Here is a 22,685-nt window from a genome sequence, read left to right on the forward strand (position 1 = left end):
GCTTGAATTGATAGCACTGCTGCAGTGCAGGGGCTTCATGATGCTCGTGGTCCCTTTAGCCCCTTCTGTATGGGCTTGAATTGACAACACTGCTGCAGTGCAGGGGCTTCATGATGCCTGTGGTCCCTTTAGCCCCTTCTGCATGGGCTTGAATTGATAGCACTGCTGCAGTGCAGGGGCTTCATGATGCTCATGGTCCCTTTAGCCCCTTCTGCATGGGCTTGAATTGATAGCACTGCTGCAGTGCAGGGGCTTCATGATGCTCATGGTCCCTTTAGCCCCTTCTGCATGGGCTTGAATTGATAGCACTGCTGCAGTGCAGGGGCTTCATGATGCCTGTGGTCCCTTTAGCCCCTTCTGCATGGGCTTGAATTGATAGCACTGCTGCAGTGCAGGGGCTTCATGATGCCTGTGGTCCCTTTAGCCCCTTCTGCATGGGCTTGAATTGATAGCACTGCTGCAGTGCAGGGGCTTCATGATGCTCGTGGTCCCTTTAGCCCCTTCTGCATGGGCTTGAATTGATAGCACTGCTGCAGTGCAGGGGCTTCATGATGCCTGTGGTCCCTTTAGCCCCTTCTGCATGGGCTTGAACTGATGCGAGTGAGCGGATAAGCTGATTTAATTCTTGTACCTGTATCACAGACCTGGGAAGCTCATTTGAGGTGTGATGTTTATGGCATGACAAGCACTAAAGGACTTGGAGGGGCTAGGGCAGGAGCAGAGGGAGGGTATGGAGAGCTGGGATACAGGGGCACAGCTCCCAGCCGGAATGTGGTCCCAGAACAGTGCTTTCATTGGTGGGAACCCAGCACAAGGCTCTGCTGACGGCTCTCATCCATCACGAGCCTGTCTCTCCATGTGTTTGGGTAGAGGGTGTGCTGTGTTTGTACTGTCTCTTCCTCCGTCCTGGGCAGGTTTTCTGCCCATAGGAAGCAGTTCACTGTGTAAAGAGACATTTTTCCCCCTCCTGCCTGCTACCTGTGGTGCAAGAGGAGATGTCTCCATCTCCCTGTGCCCTTGAGGCTCCAATCCCTGCCCTAGACCCTGTCATGGGAGGCAAAGCCTCATTCACGTTGTGCTTCTTCCTTTGGAGATGCTCTGGGCTGGACGTCGGGCTCCCCCTTTAGCCTCTTTCATGGGCTTGAATTGATAACGCTGCTTCAGTGCCGGTGCTTATGGTCTGCTGGGTGCTCTGGGACCCCTCCAAACCCTCCTTATGCCCCCAGCTGTGGCTGCATCACTCCAGAGAGGACAAGGCATATGGGGCAAACGAGCCTTATCCTCTCTATCCCCCTCCATGCAAAGCCTGGGAAGGGATCCGGTGCTTTGTGCAGTTTCTCCCTCCTGCTCTCATGTGATGGAGTTGAGCTCAGGCCTTTCCCCTGCCCCACAGGAGCCTCCAGCCCCCCCAGGACAGCCCACGTCCTGTGCCCAGCTCACGCAGCAGCACAGGGATGCTGCAGCAAAGCATCCTTCCCATCTCCTTCTCTTTTGCCATCCCAGCCCCGAGTCCAGCATCCCCCGTACTGCTGCTTCCCACACCGTGTCCCTGCATCCTCCACATCGCTCCTGCTGGCCGCTCGCTCCCGTTTTAGCCGTTTCTATCCCGGCTTCCCCTGTGCTGCCGGCTGGGAATGGTACAGTCCCTCCCTCCGTGGATGTTGCTAGAAGGTGAAGGCATCAGCGCAGGCTGCGGAGGCTGCGGCGGCTGCGGCAGCCCCGAGACATCCCTGGAGAGGGGTGGAAGGGACCCGACGAGGAGGCTCAAGCTCAGCCCCGGCCCTTTCCCAGCTCCTGCTGCTCCGGCAGCATCACCAGTGAGGAGCCATGACCCAGGGGAAGGTAGGTGGGAGGCCAGTGCTGGGTGATGGGTCCTGCTCGCGTGTTGAGAGGGGAAAAGTGGGTTGAAGGGAGGGGGTAAAGGGATAGAACCACTGTGGGGAGGGGAGCTGGGTACCAGAGCCCAGCTCGGTGCCATGGGGGGGCAGTTCCCAGCGGGGGGGGGCTGTATTGTTATGGGGCTGGGGGCTGCTTGTCTTAGTGCTGCATGTGCAGCTCAGCTCCTGCTGTTGGACCTGTGGCCTTTCACCCATCCCGATGTCAGGGAGCTCGTGGGGTGCTTGTTTCCCACCCATGCCCCCCAGCAGCCAGCACTTGGCACTTGCCCTCAGCACCTCATCCCTGGTCCAGGGAGCTCTGATTCTGGGGTTCTCCAATGCCCTGAACCCAAGGGAGGGCAGGGGGGTTCGTGCATCCAGCACAGTGCATCGTTGCCATGGCAACGGTGGCTGGAGGCTGCCTGGATGCAGCAGCACCACCATCCCTCCTGCATCTGCTTGGGTACCTCTGAGGGGGGGTCTTGTATGATGCTGGCCACCCTGTACACAAGGGTATGTAATGAAGGATGGGGTGAGGATGGTCCCTATGGGCTGGCAGACGAGGCAGCACCGTTATCCCTACGCAGCCTGATCTGCTCCTGGTGCATATCCCTGTGCCTGGCACACCTTTGGTTTAAGCCCTTCTCACAGGGACTGTGCCCCCTGTTGCAGTGCTGGTCAGTCTGCCGCCTTCATTTTGGGCTTCTCCTGGTTCCAGCCCCACATCCCTGTGATCCGTGGGGATGCTGACACTGAGCTGGCACCCCCATTGGCAGCAAGGGTGGGAAACAGGCTCAGGTCTGACAAAGATCTCGAAGGTTAAAGGGGTAACGCTGCCAAGGAGAAGCAGGTTCTCAGGTAGCCTGAGGATGCTCTTTGCTTGGGTTACATGGTCTGAGGGATGCCAAGGTCCCTTGGCGAGCAGCAAGGCTGAGCCTCCGGATGGACAGAGAGGAACGAGCTAGAAGGAGATGCTGAGGGCACCAAACCAGAGCAGTTGTGGGGGCTGTGAGTGGAGATGAAGGAGTTCAGGGGGTTCTACCCAGCAACTGAAGGGGAGATTTCGACAGAAGGAGGCTGAAAAGCAGAGAATTCTCTGGATGTTTCCCAGCATCACACATGAGCCGGAGGCACCAAGAGGACCCAGGGCAGGGCTGCGTCTGCCTCAGACCTGGGGGCTTGTATTTTCCATCCCCTTTAACATGTCCCTTCCTTTCCCCATCTCTTCTCTCGATCGCATTTGAAGCTGCTCCTTCCTGGGGGTGCAGGATGGGTCCATTGAGTTGCTGAGGGGCCTTCCAGTGGAGGGCCCCCAAACCTCCATCCGTGCCCCATTGGGTCCCCATTGCAGGGTGGTTCCTGTGCTGGTTTGATGCCCTAACCCCCCCTTTCCTCCCGTGCAGCTCTCGGTGAATAGCAAACCCCCCAGCTCCGAGGGGCAGGGGGAGAAGAAGGAAAATGCCTCAGCTCCACCAGCACCTCCGAGCTACGAAGAGGCGACAGCGGGAGAAGGGATGAAGTCGGGTGCTTACCCTCCTCCTCCATCAGTCCCATTGCACCCCAGCTGGGCTTACGTGGACCCCAGTAAGTCTTTGTGTGTCTGTACTCAGGGGTGCAGAGATTCCCCCTATGGGCTTGTAGAGAAGAGGGGATGCAGGGATGCAGGGATGCGGTGCCTGGGTTGGTCCATGGTAGAGCTCACCCTAGAGCTGCAGCTCTAAGCCGTGTATGTCTCTATCTATACGTAGTTTCATCCAGCCACTAGACCACACTGAGGTGGGACTAAGCTCCAGCGCTCTGCTCTCCTTCCCAGTGCTGGAATGGGAATAATCCCCTCTCCCAGCCTGTTCCTAGGGCTTGGAGCCACACTCCTGGCTCTGCAGGCAGCAGCTCCCCCCCCGACTCCATCTCTTGCTCCAACCCAGCTTTGAGAGAAGCTGCTGAGCTGGCAGGATCAGTGTGGTCCATCAGTGATGTCCGGCCGCTCCGAGGCTGAAGCAGCGCCACTCGAGGGCTCAATTGTTCCAGTGTGAGGCCGATTCCTCAGCAAACAAGCAGCTTTTCTTCCTTGGGTGCTCTCTGCAGCTCCTGCTTGGTCGCGACACGGGGACAAAGGCTCCACTGTGCCCTGTGCAGGGGAAGGGTTAGGTAGCTCCAATGGGATGATGCAGGAGCCATGGCCAGCAAGTGGTCAAGTGGTGGGGGGGTGGCCAAGTGCTTGGTCAGCACAGCTGGAGCTGGAGGGACTGGGTTTAATGTCGCTTGAGTCCAATATCCCTGCTCCACCCTCTTCCTCTTCCGTGCCTTGCCTGCCTGTTCCATCCAGTGCGGATGGAGATGCTTAGGGAAGGGGACAGAGCGAGTGAGACCCCTCTGAGCGACGTGCATTTGCACAGTGATGGTTTCACAGGCTTCTTATCCCTGTCTGCTTTCAGGAGGCAGAAACAGAGGGATAAAGAACCTCCCAGCTTGCTCCAGCAACCCTCTGGGTCTTCCTTACTGATGGATTAGGATGGGTAAAGCCCAAATGGTTTAAGGATGCTGGGATTTGAGCTATCCCAGGGACCTGTTTAGGTGACAAGCCTGGCCGGATTCCCTGATCCCTGCTGGTGTTCTCCTCTGATTCCGTGTTCTTCCCCCCTTTCCTCGGCCATGCTACAAGCCCCTATCCCGGGGTCGGCAGGGACACAAGCCATGGTGCTGTGTCTAACAGCTTGTATGGGACTGGGAGCAACTGGAAAGAACTGGTGTGTGTTTTGGGAGCTCAGGACAAGCTGCGTTGCTGCCGTGGCTGTGGCCGCGGATGGGAGGTGATGGGTGCCAGGGAGACGGGCACCTTCCATTCCTCCGAGGCACTTAGGTGTCTAATACGGTGTTTAGATGCCTTGATGGCTCTGACAAAGGAGGCATTGAGGTGTCGTGGGGATATGGCCCTGGGGTGCTCTCAGCCCTGCGTGGTGATGACAGCTCTCACAATGACGAAGGGAGGATGCACTGCCTGAGATTCATCTCCACTGGGGCATAGAAGGAGGCACATGAGGCTGATTAAGCACAAGAAGAGCACAAGGGCTTTGTTTCCTGATGCATGATGAGGCTTTTGCAATGAGAGCAGCCAACTTGGGCTGCTAAAACAGGGCGAATCCAGGAGCAAAGACCTTGAGTTTCCTGGTGCCTGCAGCCTGTATCCTGAGGCTGAGGGGGTCCTTCCTCCTCCTGCCTGGAGGATGCGAGCATCACTGAGCTACAGAGCTTTGGGAAGGAGGGGAGGCATCTGTCAAACATGAACTTAGAGCTGGTGCGATCGCCTAAGCCTGTGTTCTATAGGAACCCAGGTGGGGAGAGCACTGATAACACTGAAGGGGATGTTTGCAGGAGAAGCAAATAGCACAGGGGGTGATGCACTGAGCCGGTGGTGGCTCTGTATTTGCTTTAGGGTTTCTTGAGCCTGAGGTTCAGGAGATGGAAAAGGCCAATTCGTATCGTTTGAACCTCTGATCTCAGCAGGGAGAAGCTGCTGCTTTGGGTTTCTCTTGCAGCCCCTGCCCTGCAGCATCCTCACTGCTGCCTTCATCCAGCAGCAGAGGTTTCCCGGTGTTCCCTTCCATCTCCCTTCAGGCAAAGTGATGCTCCATGGTCCAGCCTTTCTCCTTGCCCACCTGCAGGGCACCTCCAGCAACAGGAGCTTGTATTGCAGAGCCTTCATTCAGCAGGATAGGGTTGTGGGGGGTGATGATTTGGGCTCAGGCCCAAACTGGTGTTGTTTCCCCCTCATTTGGGCTCACTGTTAACTGGTTCCCTGCATGGAAATGGGATCAAGGGATGGATCTTACGGAGAAGCCGGTTGTAAGGAGCTTCTCTTTGAGGTGAGGGCACAAGATGCAGACAGAGTCTGAGCACCAGCAGGGAGGGAATCCTCAGCATGGGAGGTGCTGAGTCACAGCTCCGCTGGGAGATGCTTTAACATTCAGTGAAAGCTGAGCAAGGATCCGACAGGAGCTCTCGAATTCCCATTGGAGATCCGGTGTCACCATAGGCAGGAGTTAACCCTCTCATCCTCACCGTACACAGCGTGGTATTCCCTAGAGATGGTCCTAATAGGATGCAGGGATGAGGTGGGAGCAGGGGTATCCCAGCAAGGCAAAGAGAAAACCTTGGAATGCGGGTACCCAAGCACTCCCTGGGGCCAGGTTATGGCAGCCAAGGAGGGAGCTGAGAGATGGGACCTGCCCTCTCTGGCTTCTGCTCCAGGCACGAGCCCGAGCTACGGCAGCGGTGGGTACCCAGGGGACACGGAGATGCTCACCACCTTCAGCTGGGATGACAGGAGCGTGCGCAGGGTCTTCATCAGGAAGGTAAGGGGCTGGAATCCCACTTTTCCCTATGGAAGCAGGACCCCAGGAGGGAGCCGGCTGCAGTAGTTTGGCTGGCTGGGAAGCAGAGAGCCCGTGGGTCACCTGTGGGCTTCCTCTCGTTGCAGGTTTATGCCATCCTGATGGTCCAGCTCTTGGTCACTGTTGTTATCGTGGCTTTCTTCACCTTCTGGTAGGTCTCTTGTGATGCTTTGTCCCGTGTGTGACCTGCTCCTCATTGCTTGGGGTGAGGGGGGGGTTCCATGTGTGTTCCAATGGGAAACCGAGCCTGGGGGACCCCTGAGAGGTCTTTTCCCTATGTCCGGCCCATCCTGGGTGCTCTCCCCAGCCAAAAGGCCTCGAGTGTGAGGTCCTGGGTTCTTCCTTAGGGCAGTTCTCCCAGATGGGCTTTGGGCTGGGGTTACCTCCCATTGCAGGAGCAGATCCCCCCACGCTGGGGCGAGGAGCACCTTGGCTCACGTTGCCTGCAGGATAAATCATGACTCGTTGCCGGCTCCTTGGTCTCCTCTCAGAGAAGGCAGTGGCCGTTCCTAAGCTCAAGGGTGCAGTTGCTAACAGTGGGGCCACTTCGTGACCTGGCAGCTTGAGTTTCCTTCCAGTTGGGAAGATCCATGTGTCTGGGGGGGGGTGGTGGTGGTGGTTTGTGGGTGTTTTCCTTCCACATCCCCTGTGCTGCATGCCCCCGTGTGTGTTCCCAGCTTGAATTCAGCAGCCCCGGGTGCAGTGCTTGGCTTTTCTAATGCTTCCTGCTCAGCACCCGTTCCCTCTTGCCTTGCAGCGAGCCCGTCAAGGGGTACATCCAGACCCACTCTGCCTGGTACTGGGCTTCCTAGTGAGTATCTCTGCCTTCTCCTATGGCCACATGGCCTCCACACAGCTCTGGATGGGGCTGCGGTGATGGGGATGTATCTTGCATGTGAAGAATTGCTCTGATGTGTGTGCAGGGTAGGGGGGAGCTGGGGAAGTTCATGGATAACGGAGGTGAGAAGAGGAAAATCCCACTGGAATGAGTGCGAGCCGCGGGCGATGCTGCTCCAAAAGCTTCCAGAAAGGAGGCCCTACAAAGCAAGCGCCAAGTAAAGACAGGAGTGGTTCCTGCAGAGCAAACTGGGGAGCTTATAGGGAACCAGTGCAGAAACCCAGCTCTGAGACCCGAGCGGTACCCTGCAGGCTTCATTTTGGGATTATCCCTTTGAAAGCAAGGAGATTACCTGCTTTTACATCACACGCCTTGATGCACATCCGAAGTGAAGGAGGGTGCAGGCACTGAAGGGGGTTGTGTGTGTGTTTGGAGGCATCAGGGTATCTCTGGCTGCGTTTGGGTGGGATTGGGTCTCATCATGGAGCCGCTCTCTTTAGGATGCTCTTCCTTAGGCAAGCGTGGTCCCAGAGCTCAGCTCAGAGGTGGTGCTGGCCTGTGCGCAGTTGCGCTGGTTTCCTGGATGCCACTTGTGCTGCTGCCGCTCATGAAGCATCAGGGATGGGATTGCCTGAACTTGGTTTAATGTGTTCACACCCAAAGCATGAAGCGTGGCCAGAGCCGGAGATGAGACACCGCTTACATAAGTGAGAAGAGACCCAGAATAGCAGCAATAGAAGGGAACAGGCACCAACACGCCTCTTTGCCCTCAAGGGAAACAGTGTGCTCCTCCTTGGCCACTTGGTAGATGGGAGAAGCAGGGTTACCTTATAGGGAGACCAGCCTGAGCTCCGCTTCGACCTTTGAGTTCATCTCTTGCAGCTTCCTGGGCAGTAGCGTTTGCCTCTTCCTGTATTTCAACAGAATCATAGGGTCACGACCATGGAATGGGTTGGGTTGAAGGGACCTTAAAGCTCATCCAGTTCCAATGACCTGCCATGGGCAGGGACACCTTCCACTGGAGCAGGGTGCTCTGAGCCCCATCCAACCTGGCCTTGAGCACTGCCAGGGATGGAGCATCCAAACCTTCTCCATTCAACCCATCCCAGTGTCCCAGCACCCTCACAGGGAAGAGCTTCCTTATCTCCAACCTGAACTCCCCCTGTTCCAGCCTGAACCCATCACCCCTTGTCCCATCGCTCCAGCCCCTGCTGCAGGTCCCTCTCCAGCATCCTTGTAGCCCCTTGCACCAACAGCTCCATGTCCTTATGCTGAGGGCCCCAGCCCCGCACCCAGTGCTGCAAGTAAGGAGCAAACTTGTCTTGGGCCAGGCTCTGTACTGAGGGACTTTTGTCTGTCCCTTCACCTCGCAGTGAGACAACCCTTCCCTCCATCCGTATCTCCATCATGGGCCTGCATCTCCCTCATCCACAAAGATCCCAACCCTATGGACACCTCTAATACAAAAATGGGTGCTGTGGCGTGTTTCTGCTACTGGTGTGATGGAAGAGCAAGATGCCACAGGGCTTGCGCTGGAGATGCACAACCGCAGGGGCTCCCTTTGCTCCCTTTGTGCTTCCTTTCCATCTCCTGAGCCGCGTCCACTCCAGCTTTCCTGGTTTCCCAGTGGGAGAGCAGCGCTCGGCTTTATCTCTGCCGCGTTTACCATGGCCCGTGGGGTTTGCCGTCACGTTCCTGTGTTAGAGCGGAGCGAGTGGCTATCGAGAAGCCATCGGCACGCCCGGAACCTGCTTCCCCCTCCGGGCGCTGGGTGAAAGCAGGTTCCTACCATGCCATAAACCAGCAGCCTGTGGAAAAACACCCGGAGCAGGGAGAGCATCCCCGGTGCGCTGCAGGGCTCCGGCTGTGCTGGGCTCTGCGAGAGAAATAACCCCCTGCGACCTGGGGGAGTCGGGGAATGATTTGGGATGAAGGGAGCTTAAAGCTCATCCAGCTCCAACCCCCTGCCATGGGCAGGGACACCTTCCACTAGAGCAGGGTGCTCCAAGCCCCATCCAACCCGGCCTTGAGCACTGCCAGGGATGGGGCATCCAAACCTTCTCCATCCAACCCATCCCAGTGTCCCAGCACCCTCACAGGGAAGAGCTTACTTATCTCCAACCTGAACTCCCCCTGCTCCAGCCTGAACCCATCACCCCTTGTCCCATCGCTCCAGCCCCTGCTGCAGGTCCCTCTTCAGCATCCCTGTACCCCCCTTCAGGCACTGGAAGCTGCTCTGAGGTCCCCACGCAGCTTCTCTGCTCCAGCCCCGGTGTTCTCAGCCTGGCTCCTATGGGAGCTGCTCCAGCCTCTGAGCATCCTCGTGGCCTCCTCTGGCCTTGCTCCAACAGCTCCATGGCCTTTTCATGCTGAGGACCTCAGCGCTGCAGTGCTGCAAGTGGGGTCTCACAGAGCAGAGCAGAGGGGCAGGATCCCCTCCCTGAGCTGCTGCTCCTACCCTGGGGGGGTCCTGGGCTCAAGCACCCCCTGACCTTAGTGAATCCTTCTGCTTTTGAGCCCCTCCTTGAGCACTGGTGCAGTAACGTGGGACCAGTTCCCCTACCACAGCCCTTAGCAAGTGGCTCTCACCAGCGCTGGGGATCTTGGCTCAGGCGCTGCTGAGATGCAGCCTTGATGCCACCAAGCCAGGAAGTGCCTCGGAAGGGAGCCGACTCTGTGCATCTCCATTCCTGCACTGGTGAGGTGCCAACGAAAGCACCTGGGGTGCTCCATCTACCCTGGACCTCAATGCTCTAAACCCGTTCAGAGGTGTTTGTGTTGGTCCCACCTTGAGACTGCCTTTTGCAACGATGCAGAAGCAGCTTCAGTGACAGGTAATAACTGACTTGATTCCCACCCAATATCAGCCACGGTGTTTGCAATCCAAACAGGGCAGCAAAGCCCTGACACTTACCTGGAGACTCCTCTCCTGCATCAATGCTCCGCGCTTGGCTTTGCCTCCCTAAGCTCCTCTTTTCCTCCTCTTTGCAGTGCTGTTTTCTTTGTGACCTACTTGATCCTCGCTTGCTGCTCTGGGCCCAGGTAAAACCTTTTCCTTTTGGCTTTCATACAGCGAAGGATGAGTTTCCCTCTTGTTTCAAGCATCCCCAGCAACACCAGAGATGCAGGGTCAGGCTGACCCGGTCCCACTGTAGTGGTGACGGTGGGAGCTGTATTTCCAGCCTGATGCGGTCGTGGGATGCTGCAGCAGGGCATGAAAAGCTGAACTTAGGTTGCATCCCTGTGGAGCTCTGAATGCTCATTGAATCCTCTGCATCCTACTGCAGAGGATGCTCTTTGCTCTCCATGGAGCAGGGCACTTATCACAGGGACATCCCTTATCACAGGGGCATCCCTTATCACAGGGGTGTGATGGTCTCTTGGTCTAGGAGCACCCCAGACCCCCTCTGGTCCCCACCAGGATGACCGTCCCCTCGCACCAGCCCTGCCACAGCCCCTTCTGTTGTGCTACCCCTGCTCCCCTGACCAGTTCCTTCCCTTGCAGGAGGTATTTCCCATGGAATCTCATCCTGTTGAGCATCTTTGTAAGTAGCACGTGTGGACCACGTCTGCCCTGCCCCTGCCCCCAGCCTGGCTCCGAGCGGGAGAGACGATCCATACGGATTCCTGCAGAGAGCAGGAATTTCATCCCCTCCTTGCCCTGCACTTGGGAGCTGTGATTGAGCTGGGTTGTCCAGTGGTGGGAAGTGGGGTAGGTGCTGGCATCCTGTACAAGAGGGGTAGAATCATAGAATAAGCTGGGTTGGAAAGGACCTTTAAGACGATCAAGTCCAACCATTACCCCAGGAAAGAGGGATGGAGAAGGTGGCCTGCCCTTATTTTAACCTGCCCCATGGACATCAATCACTGGAGGATTAGGAACTCTGTGGAAACTGCTCCTCTGGAGCACGTGTGAGGTTTCACTGCCCTTATCTCTGTACCTGGAGCATCTTCTCTGTTCTGTGTCTCTTTCTGGGATAAGAATGCAGAAGTAACGTGGTTCTTTTCCCCTCCCAGACTCTCTCCATGGCCTATCTCACTGGGATGCTCTCCAGGTAGGTTGAGCACAGGTCTCTGCATGCTTCTGGTCCTGTGCCCTGCAGAAAAGCCTTCCCTATGCCTGAAATAGATGGGTCGCTGCTGCCTGGAGCTCTTCCAAAGCCTGAGCTTCCCTATTGGAAATGATCTTAAAGCCAAGACCTGTGGTGGCATCCCCGTCCCTGTCACAGCCGAAGCACACCCAGCTCCGGCTATGCTAAACCCTGCAGGAGAGCGCTGGAGAGCCAGGGACAAGGCGGACCCTGCATGGATGGGCTCTAGGCCACCACATTCCCTGTGGTCTCCCTTTTCACACTCAAGCACATGGGGCTGCAGTGGCACACGGAGACCTGTTCCAGCACATTCAGGGTTCCTGTCCCCTTGCTCCCTTGTGCCTGCGTTGTCCCTGTTACAACAGGGCCAGGCTCAGCCCCGGCTCACGTGGGGCCGTGGTGACGCAGCAGATGAGCCAGGGGGTGGTGATGGATCCGTGCTGGGACAAAGAGAGCAGCAGCTTCAGCAGCCATGGGGGGAAAGTGCCAGTGATGCTGCTCGCGACTCACACCGAAAGGGTGATGGAGACTGCCTTTCCCTAGGGCTGAGCACCCAAACCAGTGCTCAGGCACTCAAACCAGCTCTCCCCGTTCAAATCCCTCCTTTTCCAAGCGCATCCGTAGCGTACCGGTGGTTGCAGCTTTCCCACTGCGCTGCACTGATATTTGCCATTCTATTTTCATTCCCTCCCCGTCTGAATCCTCCCCCCTTCTCCATCTGTCCATGCACAGGGAGCTGTTTACAGCCCGTCCCCATCTCTGCTGCTCCTGAGCTCCAGACGTGCCTCCTGCCCACCCTCCTTGTTTCAAGCAGGAGGAAAACCCCGCTACTCTCTTTGCGGTGTTCCCTGCTCCTCCCTTTATACATTAAAGGGGGACATTGACCATGTCAGTGCTATTTGTGCCCCTGGGATGCGCTTTCCTTGCCCATCTCTGCTGCGCTGCTGTTGTAACCCCTCTTTGCCCATGTCCCTGTTGATCTGGCAGTTACTACAACACCAAGTCCGTCCTCCTGTGCCTGGGGATCACAGCCTTGGTGTGTCTGTCCGTTGTGATCTTCAGCTTCCAGACCAAGGTGAGACTGTGCTGCTCAGCCCCTCCGGGAGCAGCAGCTCACACAGGCTCAGGCAGTGCTGGGGTCTATAGGGTTCTGGATACAGGAGCAATCTGAGGGATGCTGGGGTGGAAAGTGGAGGTTATGGAGTATGAGGGGTGAGGGATGTGCCAGGGCATAGATGGGGCTGGAATGGGGGGGGGGGGGGGGGTTAGGCTGTGGGGTACAGAAGGCACAAACATGGGCTTCTGGAGCTGAGCTAAGTGATGAGGACTGAGCCCTTGCCCGTGGCAGTAAAAGGGGAATGGAAAGTGTTTGGCTCTGTGTGCCATAGAATCACAGCACGGTTTGGATTGAAGGGACCTCAAGATCATCCAGTTCCAGCCCACCCAACCCATCACCCCTTGTCCCATCGCTCCAGCCCCTGCTGCAGGTCCCTCTCCAGCATCCTTGTAGCCCCCTTCAGATACTGGAAGCTGCTCCGAGCTCTCCACGCAGCTTCGCTCCTGAAGGCCGGTGCTGGGCTCTAGGTGCAGGTGAAGCAGGATGGGTTTGCTGCTGGAGGTCCCTCCCTATGGCCCTGGGGGGGTTTGGGTCCCCTCAACTGCCCCATTTCATCGCTCTGCCCCTCTAATGTGCTGCTCTTCACCCCCACAGTTTGACTTCACCTCCTACCAGGGGGTGCTTTTCGTGATGCTCATGGTCCTCTTCTTCGGTGGCATTATCCTGGCCGTGATACTGCCCTACCAATACGTGAGTAACGAGCTGTGCCCTCCATCCCCCCCACCAGTGCCACCACCCTGGTGTGAGGCTGGAGCTGAGCTGCCTAAAGCAGGGCCTGGATGGAGAGGGGGGTCCCAGTGCAGAAGGAACAGGCGGTTGTTGTACAGTCGGATGTCCTACAAGGACAGCACTGGGCTGGGGCTTCTGTCCTGGAGCTGTGTAGTGACCCTATGGCACATCCCATCCCAGTGCCTCAGTTTCCCCTCCAGTAACACCAGTGTAATGAGCACGTTAAAGCATTGTCCTGCCCCATGGGGGGCTCTTGCTCTGCATTCAGGGCAGCACAGGTGCCATGGGGTATCTGTCTGTCTGTCCAGACCTGGCTGTGTGCACACCACACAAGCTCATGGATAAGCACCTGTGAGGGTGATGATGGGTCCTGGGGAAGAGTGACCCCCTTAATGCTCTTCCCACTGCTCTTACATGGGTCCATCCCCTTCCTATGGCCCCGCTGGTCACTGCTGGCATTGGCTGTGCTTGTGACTCCATTGCGTTGCATCGGGAGCTGGTTGTGACCACACCTGATAGAGGCATTGCCGTGCCAGGACGGGGTGTCTGGTCTCCATCCAGGAGTGCCCCATTGTGTGAGCTGTCACACGGAGACGGTGGCGAAAGAGGGAAGGTGTGCGGGGCTGTGCAGCCGCCATCAATCACCCCCAGCTGCAGGCACCCAGCTTCCATCACAACCGGCCTTTAAATCACCTCCACATCCCTGCCATCTCACTTGGCTTTTCCAGGCGCCTGAGTCACGCTTTAAGGACCAGACCTGCACAGACACTCCCTGATGCTTGCCCCTGCGGTCGCTCTGCTGATGGACTTGGGGTTCCAGGCTGGGGAGCTTGGGTTCTGGTTGTCTTGGTTGGAGATGCACCTCTCCCCCTGTGTAAACGTGCGGGTGAAGCAGGTCCCAGCGCCAAGCCGCTGCCATTAAGCTGTTGAGACAACTGCTCTTTATCTTGCAGTGTCAAGATAAGCATAGCTCGGGGCAGGCTTGTAATGAGCTTGTCTCTGAGGAGCAGGCTGCGAGCTGGGGTTGAATCAGCTCCATGCGGGCGCCTCCTCCATCAGCGCTGCTGTGCCGCAGCGGGAGCGATGCTCCTCATCCCGGTGGCTTCCCCGCTGGGGCTCCAGCACTTGGGACACCTTGAAGCTGGAGTTGGAGCTGGGTCTGGCTCTTGCAAGTGTTTCCGTGCTGCTTCCGACGGGCTCAGCCTTGTCGGGGTAACAAACACCTTGTGGAGCTGCCGCAAAAGGTGTTTCCATCAGGATAGGGCCAGGAGTTTCTCACAGGGACATGGGGCGAAGGAGGCTCTTTAGAAACCCAAACGGACACCGAGGCCGTAGTGAGAGGGGAAACTGAGGCACGGTGACGTGTGCTTTGCCACAGGAACATCCACCATAGGAGCTGTGCAAGTGATGCGAGTCCATCCCGGGCTATCAGAGCCCTTTCCCTCCCTTGTATCGTCCCCGTTAGAGCTCAGCCCTCTCCTGTGCATGTCCTCATGGAGCAGTTTCCCCCCAGGCACTGACTGATGGATTCCTCGCCTTTAGGTCCCTTGGCTCCATGCGATCTACGCTCTGCTCGGTGCCGTTATCTTCACTATGGTAAGTGGGAATGCGCTGGCAGGGGAAGCAGCAGGATCGTGTGCTTTTAGCCTGGAAGGGGAAGAGGGGAGTGTTGGCATTGCAGAGCTCCGGAGTAATTGCGGTGACCTCAGCCCCGTCCCGAGGTGGTGGTGTACGTGACAGCAGTGGTGCAGAGTGTGGTGCCATTGGCAAGCCTGTGCTCCGTGTGCAGTGCAAGGTGTGAACAGAAAACACCATAGATCCAGGGTAAAAAGGAGACGGAAAAGCGGGGACCAAGCTGCGGCAGAGCAGTGGGAGCCGGGATGCGGGGTTCGGAGGAAGCAAAGTCAATTGGAGGCGGTGGAGCGGGAGCAAGCCAAGGATTGGGGATGAGTTGGACCAGCAGGAAGCCAGCGGGAGGCCATGGTTTGGGTTTCAGGTTCATTGCAGGCAGGGAAAGCCCTGAAGCCAGGCAGCTCCTTCAAGGACCATTGAACAGGCTCCATTGCTCCTCATTGCTCCCCGTTGGTCCCTCCTGCGAGGGTCCTCCCGGAGCAAGTCCCGGCAGTGCCGTGCTTGCACCCAGCGATGGGAGGTGTCTGGGAAGATGCTCGGTGTTACCCGGAGGTTGGAGGGGGGGGGGTCAGGAGGAGGCTGCCTTGGGCTTCAAGGCGGTGCCCATTGGGCACGTGGTGAATAAGAGCAGTTGAGCAATTGCATTTATGAGCTATAAAAGTCATCGCAAGGGAGCTCGGCTGCTCCTGCCGTGATTCACGGCTCAGGACCGCTCCATAAAGTACAAGTGGGCTCAACATCATCTAATTACCCCATAAACTTCAGGCAGGACCTGGCAAGGAACCTTCAGCCCAGCCTGATGGTGTCTGCGGAGATCAGTTGTGATTTATGGCTGGGGAGGGCAGAGGTGCCGCTTGACCCCAGGCCATGGCGAAGGTGCCAGCCCTGGAGGGCTCTGTCAAGGTGTTTGCCGCTGAGCGAAGGGGAGATGGGAGAAGATGCTGGGCTTAAAGCGATGCCACGAGGCGCAGGGCTTTGATCCCAGCTTTGAGCCCGTGCTGGTTTCAATGCGCCAAGCGCTCGGCGGTGCTTGGTGTTAAATCCCCTTGGGATCTGGGGTTTCCTGTTCTTATTGTCCTGGTGGTGCGATGTTGGGTCCAGGCCACCTTATTGTGTGGCAGCTTCTGAAGTGAGGAAGTCGGGAATAACAAGTCGTAGGAACAGGGGGAACAATTCCGGAGCTGATGCTGGGCCACACTGGGATGGATGAAGCATGAAGGAAAAGGCCTGGAGTGACAATTGGGCTCCGGCTTCGAGTGTTAAGAAACGAAGGAAGGGGAAAGTTGCAGCTTGTTCAGTGCCTTGTTCGGAGCCTTTAAACTGCAGCTACAGCCCATAAGAGGTGGCTGCGTCTTCCCCTTGGGTGCAGTGAAGCAACTGGGGGAAGTCCTCTGTGCTCTCACCTCCCTGTGCCAAACCTCCATGTAACTGCGCTGCCTTTCCCCCGCTCTCCTCCCAGTTCCTGGCATTCGATACCCAGATGCTGATGGGGAACCGCCGGTACTCGCTCAGCCCCGAGGAATACGTCTTCGGAGCCCTCAACATCTACCTGGACATCATCTACATCTTCTCCTTCTTCCTCCAGTTCTTTGGCTCCAGCCAGGAGTGAGCGCAGCGCAGCAGCGGCTCTGCTGCCAAGATGCGAGCGTTTGAGGGAGAGTCCGAGCAGAGGGTTAAATCCAACCAAACGAAACCAAATCCCCCCTTTCTGGCCCAGCTCCATCCATGCAGCTGAGCAAAGCCCCTGCGATGCCCCTGCAGCTTGTACATACGCTGTTAGGTCTTTGTGAGCCAGAAAGCAAAGCAGGGCTTAAGTGTTCTGTGTCTTCTGCTCCCTCCATCCTCCTGAGCTCGAACCAGGCCAGAGGTCTGAGACCATGATCTTCTTCTCCATAGAGGCTGTGGGAGTCGTAATGGAACATTAAGGAGTAGGGAATTTTGCTAGGAAAAGCAGCTGAACGAAGGGGAAAGGCTCAGGGAATCCTTTCTCTCCTGAATCCATTGGGAGAGAGAGATTCCTGAGAGTGCCTGCTTTTAGGAATGCAGAGCATGGGATCACCTATGGATGCCCCAGCAAGCAGTCCTCCAGAAACAAAGGAACCTGCTGTTCAGGACGTGCGGTCTCTTTGGGGCCATTCCTCATTCCCCAAAGAAGGAATTCTTGTGTGTCCTTTGCTGTGGGGCTGGGAATGTCCTTTCCTTCCTTCCCGGGGGGGATAGCAGGATGTTAACTGATGTGGATTTGCCTCCCACCCAAGGGGACAGGGGTGTCAGTTCTGCCTGAGGAACCCGGGAGAGGTGGGATCCCATGGGAGGATTATCGGCAGCGATGGGAGGAGCTGATGTTCAGAGCCTGCAGATCCTAACGCGGGGAATGAGAGGCCGCATCCTGACACCCACCATACGGCTCTGATCCTTCCCAAACCACCTTGGTTGCGTGAGATCAATGCGTTTAAATGGTTACAATCCCCAGACCGGGGGGGCAATTCCTGCTGCCCCAAACCAAACCCCACCGACGCCTATTCCTCCTGCTCTGGCCCTTTCCCAGTTCTCCTATCCCAGACAGGGATGTCAGTGAGGGCACTGGTGGTAACTTTCCACCTTGCCCTTGCTCGCATTCCCCTCTTTGGGGGCTCAGCTGGCTAATGTCTAACCCTGCAGATAAGAAGCCTTTTGCTCTCATTCGAGACGCGATCCCTGCTGCTGATAGGAGCCCTATCTCCCATCGCCCGGGGAATGGCAAATGCGTCACGGAGCTGCCTCCAGCGCACTGGGGACGGGCTGAGCCCCAACGCTCCATCCCGCACGTTCCTCTGCCCCGGCTGCTCCCCTTCACATGTCGGATCCTGCGGCCACACGTGCTCCAGGCGCAGGAAAGTTACTGCACAGAGGGAGCTGCTTCACCCCCGTGGCCGCGCTCATGCAGGGGCACAGGAGACGCCTTCCCCTGTAGCTTCCTCCCCAAAGCAACGAGGAACCCAAATCCCAAGTGGTTTTAGGGAGAAAGGAGACTCCTTTGCATTGCGTTGCGCTGATTTTGCATTCCATGGCACTGGTTTTGCATTGCACTGATTTGGCATTGCACTGATTTGGCATTGCACTGATTTGGCATTGCATTGCACTGATTTTGCATTGCATTTCATTGATTGTGAATGGCATTGCACTGATTTTACATTGCTTTGCACTGATTTTGCGTTGCATTGCACCGGTTTGGCATTGCTTTGCACTGATCTGGCATTGCTTTGCACTGATTTTGCATTGCTTTGCACTGATTTTGAATTGCATTGCACTGATTTTACGTTGCATTTCATTGATTTTGAATGGCATTGCACTGACTTGGCATTGCTTTGCACAGATTTGGCATTGCATTGCACTGATTTGGCATTGCTTTGCACCGATTTGGCATTGCTTTGCCCTGATTTGGCATCGCATTGCACTGATTTGGTATTGCGTTGCATTGATTTCGTGATGCCCTGATTTCTGCAGAGCAAGACGCAGGTTGGATTGCTGAGCAGGCAGAACTGGGAGAGGGGACAGCATGGGAAGCACCTAAAAGTTGATGGAATAGGAGTTGAAAGTGGGAATTTTCTGGCTCAGACCCACGCAGACACCTCTGGAATCGCAGATTGTGGCCGCCTTGTGCTCGCAGCAAAAGGCCTTTGGGTATTCCAGCTTTCCAGCTCTTGAGGAGGGAGAATGGAGCGATGTGATGAGCTCTGCCTCTGACATGGTCCCAAACCTCCTCCTCTGGAGGACAACCCAGCCCAGAGCCCTGCAGCCCCCATGTGTGTACTGGGACCCCTCAGCCTGGCCCTGGGGAGGAGAACACGGAGCTGATCTCTGGATCTCTGGCTCTTTCCTTCTGCTGTGGAGGGATTTCGCTGCTGCTTCGTCCTGGCTTTGTGCTCTGGTGTGGGAAAAGCTTGCATGGAACCTGCTCCATCTCAGGCCACTCCAATGGGGATGGCTCCTGCCCCTCCATGCATGCATCCTGTGCCCTCTTCTCTTGCCTCCATCCAAGCCACTTCCTCCAAAAGCCCTTGGGCTGAGCAGTGAGTAACATGCTCAGGGAGGTGGAAGTCCTCACGAGGATGAGTAACACAGGATTAGGGGTGGGATGTAGCTTATGGGCACGTTCCTCTGGGTTCATCGCCCGTCCATGGAGGGGAGGTGCAGGGCTGCTTCTCTTCCTCCTGTGGATGTCCTTTACCTGCGCTCTGCCCCCTCTGGGCTCGGTGTCCCCTGCTCCTTGTGTCCGGTGAGCTCCTTGTAAATAGGGTTTTGTATTTTCTTGGGACATTGCTAATAAACTGGTGCAAAACTGCTGGTGCGAGGTTTCCTTGGAAGGAGGGGCTCAGATGATGCTTCATCCACTTAACATGGGACATAGAACCAAGGGCCTGCTATGATGCTTCATCCCCTTAACATGGGACATAGAACCAAGGGCCTGCTATGATGCTTCACCCCCTTAACATGGGACATAGAACCAAGGGCCTGCTATGATGCTTCATCCCCTTAACATGGGACATAGAACCAAGGGCCTGCTATGATGCTTCATCCCCTTAACATGGGACATAGAACCAAGGGCCTGCTATGATGCTTCACCCCCTTAACATGGGACATAGAACCAAGGGCCTGCTATGATGCTTCATCCCCTTAACATGGGACATAGAACCAAGAGCCTGCTATTATGGCCCCAAGTTCTAATGGAGACCATTAAAGGAGACCCCATTAAACCATTAAAGAAGATCAGGCTGCCCCTTCCTTCCTTACGGCCAAGGAACAAGCCTACACGAAGCAATCAGATGCCCCTGCCTCCAGCACAAGCATCGTGCGTGAGAAGTAGAATCATGGACTCAAGCAGGTTGGGAAAGACCAACCTCTTCTCCAGCCTGAACCCCCCCAGGTCCCTCAGCCATTCCCCATCACACTTGTGCTCCAGGCCCTGCACCAGCCCCTTGACTGCTTGGGCACAAGCTGCTCATGTTCAGCTCCATCAATCCGGGTCTTTCCCCATGAGCGGTTTCCAGCCACTCTTCCCCAAGCCTGGAGCGTTGCATGGGGTTGTTGTGTCCCAAGTGCAGGATGTGGCACTTTGCCTTGTTGAGCCTCATCCCATTGGCACAGCCCATGCCTTGGAGGCCTAAGCGCCGACGAGCATCCTGGGTGAGGATCCTGTTCTCTCTTTGGACTTAAGTGGCACAGGATGCAAACACCAGTAAGTGGGGATGAGCCAATTTTGTGGGCAACGATTGTGCTCAGAGGGCACATAGTGGAGCTCTGGAAAGCAACCTGGTGTACTACTGGGGTAGAGTGATGTACTGCTGAGGTGCTACTGATGTACTGATGGAGAGTGATGTGCTACTGATGTACTACTGATGTAGAGTGATGTACTCTGATGTAGTGATGTACTCCAGATTTACTACTGACATAGGGTGATGTACTACTGGTATAGAGTGATGTACTACTGGTGTAGCTTTCTCAACGGGAAGTCAATGGGGAAGAGAAATGCCTCCGGACAGCAATTCACCTGACCTAAAGGAAAGCCAGCACAGGGATGTGACAACTCCAACCTCTCTCCATCAGCTTAGGAGGGCCGGTTCTCTCCATGGAGAGAAATCCCAACTGCAGCACCTTGGTCCAATGCCCGGATGCAGGTGTGGGATTTGTTTCCTGAAGTACGGAATTCCGGGCTTCCCATCGCACAGCTGCAGGAGGAGGGATTTCTGCAGCAGGGAATGCTTTTCCCTGTGTTTTCCAGGGTAACGTTCTGCTGTGGGACAGGGGAAAAGTGTCATTTGGCTTAATAAAGGTGGGAGCAGCCCGAGCTCCTGGAATGTGGGATACGGGAAGGATACTGGAATAGAGGAAGGGATCGTGCTGTTTCCCATTCCCAGGACAGGAATTTGGGAGCCATAAATACAGCCAGGGTCAGAGCCCTGGAACCCCAGGAATTCCATGCTGGAGAAGGGGGATGCTTTTATTCAGTTTTCCCCATCTTTCTGCCATCCCCCCCTTTCCTTGCTTGAGGCATTTCAAAGGAGGAACTCTCACCCCTCTACAGGCGATCCCTGTGGATCCCTGTGGATTCCTTCTTGCTTCTCCCCCGGCAAAACCAAGCTGCAGAAGGGCCCCATTGAGGCAGGCGCCGTTCACCTGCATTCCTGAGCTCCTGGCGCCCTCTGCTCCTCATCCTGCGGACACAGAGCAGCAGGAATCCAGCTTCCGCGTCCCGAAAGCCTTCCCCATCCCAGCCCTTTCCTTCCTTTACCCAGGAGCTTTTCGTTTTGCTCTGCTGTAAAACCTCCTGCCTACGGGGGCCTGGGCAATTCCGTGCTTAAATGCAGCTTAAACAACACTTACAGGTTATCTTTATACACATCCGCATCGGTACACACAGACCTATAGAATTCGTTACAAACAGAGAACACCAGGCTGCCCCCAATGGCTCTTCCAGGGCTGAGGTGCCTATAGGGCCCCTTGTGGGGTGTATGGGGGTGTGTGGGGGGTGTCTATGGGTCAGTGGTTACGTATAGGACCCTCCAGTGGGGGTCTGTTTGGTGTCTATGGGTCAGTGATACGTATAGGACCCTCCAGTGTGGGTCTGTGGGGTGTCTGTGGGTCAGTGACACGTATAGGACCCTCCAGTGTGGGTCTGTGGGGTGTCTATGGGTCGGTGGTACGTACAGGACCCTCCAGTGGGGGTTTGTGGGGTGTATATGGGTCGGTGGTATGTCTAGGACCCTCCAGTGGGGGTCTGTGGGGTGTCTATGGGTCATGGGTACCTACAGGACCCTCCAGTGGGGGTCTGTGGGGTGTCTATGGGTCATGGGTACCTACAGGACCCTCCAGTGGGGGTCTGTGGGCTGTCTATGGGTCAGTGGTACCTACAGGACCCTCCATGGGGTTCTGTGGGTTCCGAGATCCGGGGCCCGGGTCCATCCGCCAGCCGCAGCGCTCCGGACCCTTCGGAACCGCTCGGTAGAGCCCGGCTCCGGTTGGTGCCGGCCGGCAGCGTTCCTTTTCTCCCTGCGCCGCTAGGGAGCGTCCGAGAGCACTCGGCGAGGTTCGGAGGGGCTCGGCTCCTCTCCGCTGGGCTCGGCAAGACTCGGGTGGGCTCGGCAGAGCTCGGCTGAACTCGGAGAGGCTTGGGTCGGTTCCTCTGGGCTCGGCAGAACTCGGGGGCGCTCGGCTGGGTTCGGCAGTTTTCGGCTACGCTCGGCAGGACTCGGCTGGGCTGGGCTGGGCCGCTGCTTCGGCGAAACTCGGCAGGACTCGGCTGGGTTCGACAGTATTCGTCTAATCTCGGAAGCACTCGGGTGGGCTCGGCAGGATCTCTCCCCCCCCCCCCCCCCCGGTACCAATACTCCCCCTTGTGACCACCCCATGAAAACACCCCACTTCTGCAACCGTGCAAATACCCCCTTGTGCCGCCCCCCCGGTGCAAATACCCCCTCCTTGTGCCCTCCCACTTCAAATACCCCCCCTTCGTACCCCTGCAGTGCAAATGCCCCGCTCTTATTCCCCCCACCCAGGGTTTGGAAGGGTCCAGCCCTGCCCGTGCCTCAGTTTCCCCTTGTTGGGGGGTGTTACCCCCATACTCACCGCAGCTGCAGGGGGGGGCCCCCCTCACTTGATGCTCAGCCGGGGGCGAGAGGAGGGGGGGCAGCACCGGGGCGGGGGGCAGCAGGGAGTGGGGTGACAGGGAGGGGGGCAGCAGGGGAGGGGGTGACAAGGTGGGGGGCAGCAGGGCGGGGGGTGACAGGGAGGGGGGCAGCAGGGGAGGGGGTGACAAGGTGGGGGGCAGCAGGGCGGGGGTTGACAGGGAGGGGGGCAGCAGGGCGGGGGGTGACAAGGTGGGGGGCAGCAGGGTGGGGGGTGACACTGGGGGCAGGTTTGGGGGGGGTGACAGGGCGGGGGGTGACACTGGGGGCAGGTTGGGGGGGGGCGGCACAGGGGATGGTGACAGGGAGGGGGGCAGCAGCAGGGGGGGGGGCAGCAGAGTGGGCA

At 57.1% G+C, this 22,685-nt stretch overlaps 1 protein-coding gene across 1 annotated transcript; it reads left to right on the top strand.

The window, feature by feature from the left end:
* Nucleotides 1-1,670: 1,670 nt before the first annotated feature.
* Nucleotides 1,671-18,999, top strand: FAIM2 (Fas apoptotic inhibitory molecule 2). Its single transcript, XM_065659533.1, has 12 exons — nt 1,671-1,842; nt 3,281-3,461; nt 6,126-6,229; nt 6,355-6,419; nt 7,026-7,079; nt 10,098-10,148; nt 10,612-10,651; nt 11,124-11,161; nt 12,185-12,272; nt 12,909-13,004; nt 14,586-14,639; nt 16,135-18,999. Exons 1-12 carry the CDS (start codon nt 1,828-1,830, stop codon nt 16,282-16,284), a joined length of 936 nt encoding a protein of 311 aa, XP_065515605.1. The 5' UTR covers nt 1,671-1,827; the 3' UTR covers nt 16,285-18,999.
* The last annotated feature ends 3,686 nt before the right edge of the window (nt 19,000-22,685 follow it).

Source organism: Lathamus discolor, chromosome 23, assembly GCF_037157495.1.
Source record: "Lathamus discolor isolate bLatDis1 chromosome 23, bLatDis1.hap1, whole genome shotgun sequence".
Taxonomy (NCBI): Eukaryota; Metazoa; Chordata; class Aves; order Psittaciformes; family Psittacidae; genus Lathamus; species Lathamus discolor.